Source organism: Dromiciops gliroides, chromosome 4 (genome assembly GCF_019393635.1).
Source record: "Dromiciops gliroides isolate mDroGli1 chromosome 4, mDroGli1.pri, whole genome shotgun sequence".
Lineage (NCBI taxonomy): Eukaryota > Metazoa > Chordata > Mammalia > Microbiotheria > Microbiotheriidae > Dromiciops > Dromiciops gliroides.
Window position 1 is genome coordinate 12,103,831 of NC_057864.1, and position 11,511 is coordinate 12,115,341.

An 11,511-nucleotide genomic window follows, 5' to 3' on the forward strand; every position below is an offset into this window, starting at 1 on the left:
GGTCATTAGTGAGTGGCTTCTATGCCAGGAAATCAGAATACTTTGTCTCAAAAGGGGGTTTTCGGTCCAGCCTGTTCTTGCCCTTGAGGAAATAAAGAAGCAGCTGATCTTCCTCCTTGTCCATTCCAAGGTAGAAAACAGACTCATTTCCCATGGGAAAGTGCAGTGCTGACCTTGTCTGTTCCCTCCCAGCTGACTGCTGCCAACATTAGGTCAGTGGAAAGTGTCAGGGGACCCAAATGCCAAGGAAACTTTGCAAATGGTCTTGGATCCCTGCTGGTCCCAGGAACCATGTTTAAGTAGGTGACTGATTTGTTTTCTCATGGACTTTCCTCAGCTGGGCTAGCTAGCCACAGACCCAGAGTTAGAGGGGCCCTTTATCTTGATGGGCATCTAGTTCAGCTCATACCCCCAGAAGAATCCTCGCTACAATGTGCTTGACAAGTGATCACCATGACTTTGATTGAAGACCTCCAATGAGGGGAAATCTGCTTTCTCCCAAGGCATCAAATTCCCCTTATGGCTAGCTCTAATAGGAAGTTTTAGTTTAACCATTAAAATATAAGGATGGATGGAGAATAGAGGGTAGACAGACAGAGCATTTAGGATGTGCTAACCAAGAACCCAGCACTGTTCTAAGCACCGAGAATAGGAATACACACACAAAGGACAGTCCCTCCCCTCAAGGGACTTACACTCTAAAGCGGGGGGGGGGGGGGGGGGGGGGGAACCATACATAAAATGAAGCTGGAAAGTAGAAGCTAATAAAAAGTCTGGAGGCTTCAGGAGCCAAGCAGAACAGTCCAGAGAGTCAAGAGAGGAGCTCAGAGTGAGGTTAATATGGATAGCCTGGACAGTTCCCGAAACCGTGGTCTGGTCTAGGGACTCACCGACCAGAGGAGACATCTGTCCCCAGAAACAGGAGCAAAGGTTGCACAGTTAGGAGCCTGTCAAGTATTCCAATGACTTATGGTCTAAGTTGGAAGATTCTTTCAATTTTCCATGTTTTATGGAGTCATTGCCTTTCACGTCTAATGCCCCATTGTGGTGTGGGGGTTATCCTGAATTCTCCAAGACTATGACATAGGAACACCAGCTCTGGAAGTGTCTACCAAGCTGGAAAGTCTAGAAGGAAAGAGCGTGGTGATGGAAGCCATGTCTGCCACTCGAGATCCAGCCCAGCTAAATCCTGAGGCATCACCTGGAGATTGGCTACCAGGGAAGGAGTTGGTTTGGGCCAAGGTAACTCAGTGGATGAGACACCTGTGCCATTGAAAGGTGGGTCCTTAGAGTATTCAATTAAGGTTGGTTATACATGCAGAAGGAAAATGATCTTAACCTAGTAAGGCCCAACCTGATTCCTGAGTAGACATTTGAGCCATCCAGTCAATCTCTGACATTCAGAAAACCCTGTCAGATTCCTTCCCTTCCACGGGCAGTGATGACCCTCCATGCCCTGGCCCACCACAAAATAAAAATATTGTTCAACATGGACATTTCCTCTACCTTGTTCAAGCCAAACACCTCACACCTACTCTCTTGTGATGAAACTTCCCCCCTCATTGCTCCCCACACAGACCATATTTGGCAGACTCAGAGGGCTCAGAATAACCTCTCAAGGGATCCCAAAGTACAGTACACGCCTTTACCCAAACTGCACTGTTAATTTTGTGGTTCACTCCTAACTATGAGGCGCAAGATGGTGACAGGGGCACTGTTCTGAGCTGGGTGAAACCGGCGCTTCTCAACTGCCCTGGATGATTGGCTCTTCTTTTCACTTTTGCTATTTCAGTCTTATGTGCCCAGCTTTGGTCACTGACTAGCTTAGGACAGGGCTTCATAGTTTGCCCTTTATAACCTAACTCAAAGCTACCTTTTTACCTTCTAATGCATTTCTCTTTGGGTTGTAAGCTCTATGGGGGCTGCGCTTTGCTTCTTTTTGTATCCCTAGCACTGAGTCTGGCACATAGTAAGTGCTTAATAAGTGTTTATGCAGTTGAATTCTCCCACCCCTGCCAATGACGCACTCTCTAGTTCAGACAAACTAGCTTCCTCACTGTTCCTCATGCAGAGCATGCCATCCTCCAGCTCTGTCTCTGCATTGGCTTCTCACTGTGCTTGGGATGCCCTCCTCCTCACCTCTACCCCTTTTGTCTTCAGGACCCAGTTCAGGCACCATGAAGGTTTCCCTGTTTCCTCCAGCAGCCAGAGCCTTCCTCCAGATTAGCTTTACTTTTTAAGAGATGGGAAAGATTGATTATTTTGGTAATGGTTTAATTTCCCCAGTTTCCAGGTAATCTTTACATCTGATCTTTTAATCTTATTCTATTTTCCATGTATGTGTGTGCATGTATGTATGTGTATATGCATGTATACATATATTTAAAGAAATAATCGATATTTATTAAGCACCTATTATATGCCAGGAACTTTGTTAGGCTCTGGGGATACAAAAAGAGGCAAAAGTCAGTCTATGCCAACAAGAATTTTACACTCCAAGGGGGAAGACAACATGTGTATGCATGTATATATGCATACATGTATATGTATATGTGTATGTACATGTATATGTGTATGTATGTATATATGCATGCATGCATGCATGCTTGTATGTATGTGTATATGTGTGTACGTATATGTGTGTGGGGAAGTTGGGTCAAAAAAGTTCTCCTTTAGGAGCTGGCGTTGGGCTGGGTTTTGAAGGGAGCTAGGGATTACAGGAGGCAGAAATAAGAAGGGAGAGTATTTCAGGCATGGGCACAGCCTGTGCAAAGACAAAGAGGTGGGAGGTGGGGGAATCCCTAGAGCCATCTCCAATTGGCTACAGACGTGCTGCTGCATCTCCCGAGGATGCCGATTTCTGCTCAGCTCCTCCTTTTCTTCCTTCTTCTTCTCAGCTGGAGCAAGGGGAGAGTTTGAGATTGCTAGGACACTGGCAAGAATCCTGTACTCTGCTTGCAATGTGACTGTAAAGATCAAAGGATCAGAACGCCAGGTCCCTTGAAGGAGTGGAATGAGGCTCTGTGTGTGTGTCTATGCACATGTATGGGTGTGTATGCATGTGTGTCTCTGTGTGTATGCATGTGTGTCTCTGTGTGTATGCATGTGTGTGTCTGTGCATATGCACGTGTAAGGGTGTGTATGCATGTGTATGCATGTGTGTGTCTGTGTGTCTATGCACGTATAAGGGTGTGTGTATGTGTGTCTCTGTGTATGCATGTGGGTATATGAGTGTGTCTCTGTGTTTATGTGTATCTGCATGTATACATGTGCATATGTGTGTATGCATGTGTGTATATTAGTGTGTCTGTGTGTATATGTGTGCCTGCGTGAATTCATGTGTTTATGCGTGTCTGCATGTATGCACATGCATATGCATGTATGTATGAGTGTGTATGTATATTTGTGTATACATGTGTATGCACACATGCAGGGATATGGCTCCTGATTTGATGAAAAGAAGGCAGCCTTAGAGTTCATGTAAGGAAATATTTCTAATTAATTAGATCCATCTCCAAATTCTTAAGAGTTCATGTAAGGAAAAATTTTTAATTAATTAGATCCATCCCCAAATTCTTGAAAACTTTCTAATTAATTAGATCCATCCCCAAATTCTTGGGTGGGACCTTCAAAGATGCTTACAGCCCAGCTAATTGGAATGGGCATCCTTGGGACGTCGTGGGCTCAGCCGCAAGGCCGTCTTCAAACAAAGGCTGACTAACCCCTTTGGTGTATCATAGAGAGGATTCTTGTTTGGACACAGGTTGGGCTTGAAGGCCTTTGAGCTCTCTGTAAACCTAGAATTCTGTGATTCTTCTTTTGGTGAATCTGTGAGTCTTGTGGGACTTGTCCGGCACCTAAAGTTTGCCCCTGGGTCAGGACAGAATTATTGTATGGTCTGTACTTTAAGGCACAACAGAGAAGGGCAGAAAGCCCTGGGTTCAAGTCTGCCTCTGACACAGTGTGATCCTAGGGAAGTCATGTAATCTGAGTGCTCTGGGTCACTCCAAGCTCCTAAATTGGACAGAAAGTGCAGACCTACAGTGGAAGAGTCTCCTCATTCTCTATACTGAGGAAAACAGAGGTCTCTTTCTAGTCCTGTTGTCCATAGGGCAAGGCCTGAGTGTGAGGTATCACTGTCCTGGGGCGTAGCCTAGAGATGCCCTGAAGACAAGGGACACATCTCCCGCATGCTCTTCCCCTTACCTGCTGAAGGACTGATTGGGGAGAGGAGATCCTTCTTTTCCTTTTCCTCACTCTAGACCCCATGGAGCTAAAGCAGGCCATAAACGTTACCCAAACTCCTAATATTAAGACGGCATCAGTAAGTAACTCAGAGTTTCTGAGAGCTGTCCAATTTCTCCAGGCAGACAGAGGATAAAATGAGTCACATTTTTCCAGACAAACCAGACGCTTAACTTACTTCCAGTGGGAAAAGGTCTTGTTAACTTTGGAGATTCGAGGCTTGGATTCATTGGTTGGACAGAACCCCATATCTCAGGCTGATCTAAAGGAACTGGAGACACAGAATGAAAAATTATGCAGGGTCTAGACAGGAAAACCCCAACACTCAGAATTTCCATATCTTCTTTTCCAATTGAGCATTACTTTTTCTCCAAGGTCAAATAATTAACTTGAAAAAGTTTAATCCATCATCCCTATGTTTTATAAGACTGTGTATGGGGGGTGGCAACTAGGTGGTGCAGTGGATAAAGCACTGGCCCTGGATTCAGGAGGACCTGAGTTCAAATACGGCTTCAGACACTTGAGACTTCCTAGCTGTGTGACCCTGGGCAAGTCACTTAACCCTCATTTCCCCACAAAAAGAAAAAAAAAGTCTGTATGTATATGTAACCCTAATTCCAGGTCCTGTGCTCTGACCTCTATTTTACATTGCTTCTCTTTGTGTATGCTTTTAATAATAATAATAATAATAACAACAACAACAACAATAGTTGTTGTTCAGTCACATCCGACTCTTTGTGACCCCATTTGGGGTTTTCTTGGCAAAGCGACTGGACTGGTTGGCCACTTCCTTCTCTAGATCATTTTACAAATGAGGAAACCTAGGCAAACAGGGTCACACAGCTAGTACGTGTCAGAGTCCAAATTTGAACTTAGGTGTTCCTGACTCCAGGACCAGTACTCTATCCAATGTACCACCTAGCTAGCTGCCCAGTAACAGCAATGATGATGGTGGTGGTGGTGATACTAGATAGCTTTTCTATAATGATTTAAGCCTATGTATGAGATGTTCTAAAGAGCTCATAATCTTTTCTTCCTGATGCTCATCTCAGGGCACACTCACCATTTGTGGCTGAAAAAGCAAGTGCTAATAACTTCTCATCGGTCCCCTGTTAAAATGGCGGGGAATGGTGGGGAGTGAAGTTGTGGACAGGTTGTTGGACCTGAAGTCAGGAAGATTTAGGTTTTGTGTGGTCTTGGGCCAGTCATTTTAACCTCTCTGAGTCTCATTTTTCTTGTTTGCCCAACAGGGATACTGATAGCTGTAATGCCTCCCATGTGGGGTGTTTGTAAGGGTCAGAGAAGGAAATAGCAATGGGTGAAATTCTGCAAATTTTAAACACTATATAAATGTCAGTGACTATTATTGAAAATAATGTGCAATAACATCCCAGTGTTCAGTTCTGCATTTTTAAAGGGACTTCAACCAGGCAAGGCCTTTATTTATTTCATCAAGAATTTTTTAAAACTCTAAACTTGAAGCTGAAAACACTTGGTAAATGTCCCAGGTCTTAAGTCATGAAAAACAAGCCTGTGATGAGGGGCCCAAGAACAAGCAGGGCCAAAGGCAACCCGACACCAGACCAGAAAGGCATTTAATAGACTCATCTCCTTATTTCTCTTCCCACTTGGTTCAGTTTCAAGGAAATTACAATGACGATTTCTTTATGACTGTTTTCTGTTCCTTTGGTCAGGTCATAAATAAAGCCAGCAAGGGAAAAGAAGGCAAAGAGAAGGGAGGGGCCTTGTGGGTGTGTAGGATGCCAAGGCTGAACCTGATAGAGACCAGGGAGGGGCAGCTAGACTCACTATACAGCCTCTTCAGGACCGTGGTATATGTGCCCCAAGGAAGGAGGCGCTATCATTCCATGTTTGTCTTTGTCTCCTCAGGACCCAGCAGAGCATTTGGTATACAGTCGGGGTTTAATGAATGTTCTCATTATGGTTTGCAGCACACTTTCCATAAGTGATCTCACTCAGAAAAAGCTGGAGTATGTGTGTTATAGGTGTTAATTTAGAGCTGAAGAGGCTGAGAAATTAGGGTACTCCTCCATCCGTGTTCACAAACATCTGCTTCAAACTCAGCTCTTCCTGACTGAATCTGGCACTCAAAGAATCCTAGATCTGGAGCTAGTTCCAATTAATTTTTAATCTATCCTTCCATGACCTTTTATGAAGTGTAATTTTTATTAGGTCATGATCTGAAAAGAATACATTTACTATTTCTGTTTTTCTGCATTTGACTGTAAGTTTTTTTTAATGCCCTAATACATGGTCAGTTTTGGGGTAGGTGCCATGTACCACTGAGAAAAAAGTATATTTCTTTGTCTCTCCATTCAATTTTCTCCAGAGGTCTATGATATCACTTAATAGATCTAGAGCTAGAAGGTATTTAATTTACCCTCTCATTTTTAAGGAGGTGGAGAGGTAGCATGGTGGACAGAGTCAGGAAGACTTGAGTTTGAATCCTGCCTCAGACAAGAGCTGTGTGACCTTGGGTAAGTCAATGTCACCATTTCTCAGCCTCAGTTTTGTCTTCTGTAAAATGGGATCATAATAGCATGTATCTTCCATAGTTGTTATGAGGATTGAATGAAATAATATCTATATAAATGCTAGCTATTAATAATAACAATGATGGTATTAATAATAATAATAATAATAATAATAAATGGAAGCCCCAAAGAGTCACTTGCCCAGGGTTACACAACTTGTAAGTGGCCCAGGTTTTTTCTAACTCCAGGTCCAGTGCTTGATCCTCTATATCAAATTGCTTTTCTCTGTGCATGTCTTTGATGATAATGGTGATGATGATAAAATCGTTAGCAAGCATAGAGTCCTTTAAGGTGTGCAAAACACTTTGCTGTTATCATCTCGTTTGATCTTCACTCCAACCCTGGGAGGTAGGTGCTGTTATCACCCCCAATTACAGATGAGGAAACCAAGGCAGAGGGCTTCGGGGCTTAAAAAATCATACAACTATAGTCAGTGTCTGAGGTAGGATTAGATTTCAGGTCTCCTGGATTCCAAGTAAAAATACTCTTTATTAGAAAACCTTTTTGGCTTCATCATTATATCCTGACATCATTATCCTACCACCTAGGTGGGTAATTTTTGGGAAAGGGACAGGGAATTGTATCCTCTGAGTGTACAGAAGATCTGGGTTCAAGTCTCCTTTCTGACAGTGGCCATATACCTCTGGGCAAGTTATTTCACCTCTTAGGACTTTGGGTCATCAGAGAAGGTGCTGACCTGTATTGGAGGAGGAAGTTTGTCCACCTGGGAGTTCCCTCTAACAATGAAATCACAAGTCCAGTCCCTACCCACATCCCCTCTGAAGGAAGTTCCTTGGGAGGCAAGGATCATTTTGGGTTGGCTTTGTATCTCTAGCCGCTACTTTTATTTTAAGATGAATTGTATATTTTTATGTGAGGTCTGAGGTTGTGATCTGTCTAACAAAGATACAGATGCAACAGAATTCCATTTTAACTACTTATTATGTGGCTTTGGAAACATGGCAAGTCAAATTGCATTCTGTGAAGTGAAACCATCCGATGTGGCCCAGACAGCCCGCTGCCCTGCCCCCACATCAATGGTGCAAAAAAGGTTCTTATATGCAAATCTCTAAAGGAACCTTCAGTGCAATCCATCCATCTCCCCACGGCTAAGCATCCCAATCTCTCCAGCCTTGTCCTGCCTCCATCTCACTCAGGCCCTGTGGGTTTTTTAAGCCCAGATGAAATTTAACCTTGCCACGTTTAAGCTCTACCCAAGCCCAGAAGAATGGTCAATACTCATACGCTCATTTTTCAGTTGACCAAATAATGAATGGGTAATTGCTGGATTTTCAGCTTGTCAATGATACTAGTCATGGGCTAGCCAACAAGTGGCCTCTACGGATGTCACAGAATGATAGATCCAGGCCCGGGAGGGCCTAGCCAGGAGGTGTCTGAGGTGAGATTGAAAGCCAAGTCTTCCTGACAACCAAGTCAGGGCCCTATCCACAACACCAAACTGCTGAAATTCCACCTTCTGAAGGAAGCCTTTCTGACCCTGCCCTCCTCCCCCCAAATTCTAGTGCCTTCCTAAGGCGGATCGTTTCCAATTGATCCTGCCTAGTTTGCATGCCGCTCTCCCCATTAGATTGTGAGATCCTTGAAGGCAGCCACTGTCTTTAGCCTCTTTGTATACTTGGTGCTCAGCACAGGGCCTGGTACACAGTAGGCATTTAATACATGCTTAATGACTGATACTGCTTCTCACATTGTGATGGAATAGAAATCCAGGAAGTCGAGGGCACCCAGGCCTCAAAGAGAGTGACAGGGAAAGGTGACTGGATCATTGTTCTTGCCCTGTCACCTGTGCCATCCCAGGTGATGTTTATTCTCTGTGCTATTTTCAGGGTGCTATTGTGTCCGCGAGTGGTTGGGGGAAGATGGATAGTGGGTGCACACCTTTGATCTTTAACCTGGCCTGGGAGCAGGAGGCTTTCATCTTGGCCAAGTAGGTTGTAGGCTACTGTTTTCATTCACGCCTCCCCTTTACAGGAGGTGCCCAGTAGGTCAACAAGTATTCATTAAGCACCCACTGTGTGGCAGGCACTGGGCTAGGCAGTGGAGACACAAAGACACCTTAGACTGATAGTGATTCAGGGACTGGGCATCTCTGCAGAGGGGGCAGGCAGGGGCTTCCCTACCTTCAGATTTCTGCTCGTCAAACGCCGATTCCAGTGGAGGGCCAAACAGCGGGGCCAGGGACACGGGGTCATCTGGAGGTTTTTTGCTAGATCGCACACATTCAAGGCAAAGGCAGAGGAGACAGACAATATTAATACCCTGGTTATTGGATAGATGAATACTTGATTGTCTCATGGCTTTTGAAATGTTTCTTTTTTTGGGTGTGTATTCATGAGTGTGAGTGTGTATGTAAATGTGTGTGTAAGTGTACCTGTCCAGATTCTCATAGTCTTAAAAAAACCCACAAACCTCTTTTTCACATTAATTACCATGAAAACATTTAGCTGTTTACAGATTGGGTGCCTTCTACCCTCAGAAGAATGGAATCTCCTTGGGGGCAGGGTCTGGGATGGTTTTTCCCATCTCCCCTCAGCCTTCTCCCTGGCCCCATCTGGTCTGTTTCTGTCCTGTGTGTGCAGGGTTATTTACACTCGACTGTGGGCTTCTTGGCAGCCGAGGTGGAGTTTTTGGCTTTCTTTGTATCAGCACAATAAAGTAGATCATAGGTTAAGACCAGATGGGACCTTGGAAGCCAGCAATTCCAATCATCCCATTCTCCAGAGCAGAAAACTGAGGCTGAGAGAAGGAAACAATCCGCCCACAGTGTATGATACTGGTGGCCTTATCTGTAAAATGGGGCTCATAGCAGCACCTTCCTCCTAGGGTTGTTGTGAAGACAAAATGAGCTAATGTTTGTAAAGCACTTTGGAAACCTTAAAGCCCTCTGCAAATGCTAGCTATTATTAAGGGCAAGAGAGGGGATTCGAATTTCAGTCCTCCTGATTCCACGGCCAACACACTGGCTACGATTCCAAATTGAGCACGCATCGACTGACGGCTGTTGGCTCTCATGCTCTTGTCTAAGACCGAGAGCCCTGGTGCCCTGCCTTACCAGTGAAGGGCTGTGTGGGCTGAACAGCAGGAAGAGGATTTGGCAAATCCAACTCATTGGGATCTAATTTAGTCCCTTTGCTATGAGTGGGGTGGAGACAAAGAGGAAAAAAGACCCTGCTTCATCCCCTTTCCATCCTATCTCAGAAATTCACACGGACTCTTTGGGTTTGTATCTAAATGGAAGCTTGGGGAATTCTTGGATTATATGTATGCATGTGGAATTAAAGCTCCAAGTCTGGTCAACAGACTCCGCTTTATGTGCAGAGCAAGAAATCTGAGCGTGATGAATAGACACAAACCATGTTGATGACAGAGAAATAAATGGGAGGAAAGTTAATTATTTCTGTCCAACCAGATGAAGCAATAATACTGTAGACTGTGATAATGTAGTGGAATGCAAGCTCCTTGAAGGCATGGCCTATTGTTTTTGTCTTTGACTCTCCAGTGACTGGCACAGAGTAGATGCTAAAAAGGATTGTTAAACTGAAAACTGATATTGAGAATATATGGACCGCTAGGGGGCATCACAGTGCATAGAGGGCTAGGCTTAGAGTCAGGAAGACTCATCTTCCTGAGTTCAAATTCAACCCCAAACACGTCTTAGCTGTGTGATCCTGAGCAAGTCACTTCCCCATTTCCCCCAGTTTCCCCATATGTAAAATAAGCTGGAGAAGGTAATGGCAAACCCCTCCAGTGTCTTTGCCAAGAACATCCCAAATGGGGTCATGAAGAGTTGGATAATCTTAAAGCACCTTCATAGAGGACTACATTGGTGAAAACAATAGGTCTGTGTTTATCCAACTTATTGGGCAATTTAGAGGATGAAGAAAAGGACAGTCGGCATCTTGGGTTAAGGACAAAATTTTCAAATGGAGACAACAATGAAATGGAGGGGGAAAAGCCCTGGATTTGGTTTCAAATCTCAGCTCTGGTCTTTACTACCCGCATGTCAGGTATGCGTGTGGCACAATGTTGTAACATACACACATACCTCACATCCAGCATGCACCTGTTACAAAGTACATGCCTCAGGCCCTACCTAAGGAAAGGTAACCACAGGTTTTCCCTGGGTTCAAAAATGTAAAAGGTGCCAAACTCATGCATGCCCTACCTCAGTGGCCACCATAGTAACTAATCTCCCTTCCCCACTCCCATCTCCCACTTAATTGAATTTGTCTTCATTATTTGTCATTTTTCCATGATGAATGACAAAGTAGGATTCACGTTGCTAGTCTTAGATATGTTTCCTATTTCTTGCTCATGGTTCTGACATTTCTAGTTACAGATCTGATGATCATCAGTCTCAATGTGGAGGGGACCCCTGAGGTAATCTAGCCCAACTCTTTCATTTTATAGATGTAGAAACCGAGGTTCAAAGATGTTCAGTGACTCATAGATCTGGGGCTGGAAGGGATGTTAGTAATCATCTAGGTCACCTCCTTCCCCCTGAGGAGCACAGTCAGGATTTGAACCAAGGTCTGAATCCAATACCCATCACATTATGGGCAACATAAATGTCTTTTCTAATCAGTGACTCAGGCACTGAGGAAAACATCCCATAAGACAGAAAAAGAGGAATGCAATTGTGGATTCCGGTTGAGTATGACCTAACTCTTCCCAGCAGGGCTTCTTGCAA

General features: G+C 44.3%; 1 protein-coding gene across 15 annotated transcripts in view; it reads right to left on the bottom strand.

Annotated features, from left to right (window-relative positions):
• SGIP1 (SH3GL interacting endocytic adaptor 1) overlaps nucleotides 1-11,511 on the bottom strand; it is a 236,040-nt gene that overhangs the window by 72,726 nt on the left and 151,803 nt on the right. For all 15 annotated transcript variants that reach the window (XM_043963548.1, XM_043963549.1, XM_043963564.1 and 12 more), the window contains 2 exons: nucleotides 8,942-9,027; nucleotides 4,424-4,516 (listed from right to left, as the gene is read on the bottom strand). In XM_043963548.1, coding sequence (XP_043819483.1) covers nucleotides 4,424-4,516; nucleotides 8,942-9,027 — 179 coding nt within the window. The remainder of the gene's footprint in view (nucleotides 1-4,423; nucleotides 4,517-8,941; nucleotides 9,028-11,511) is intronic.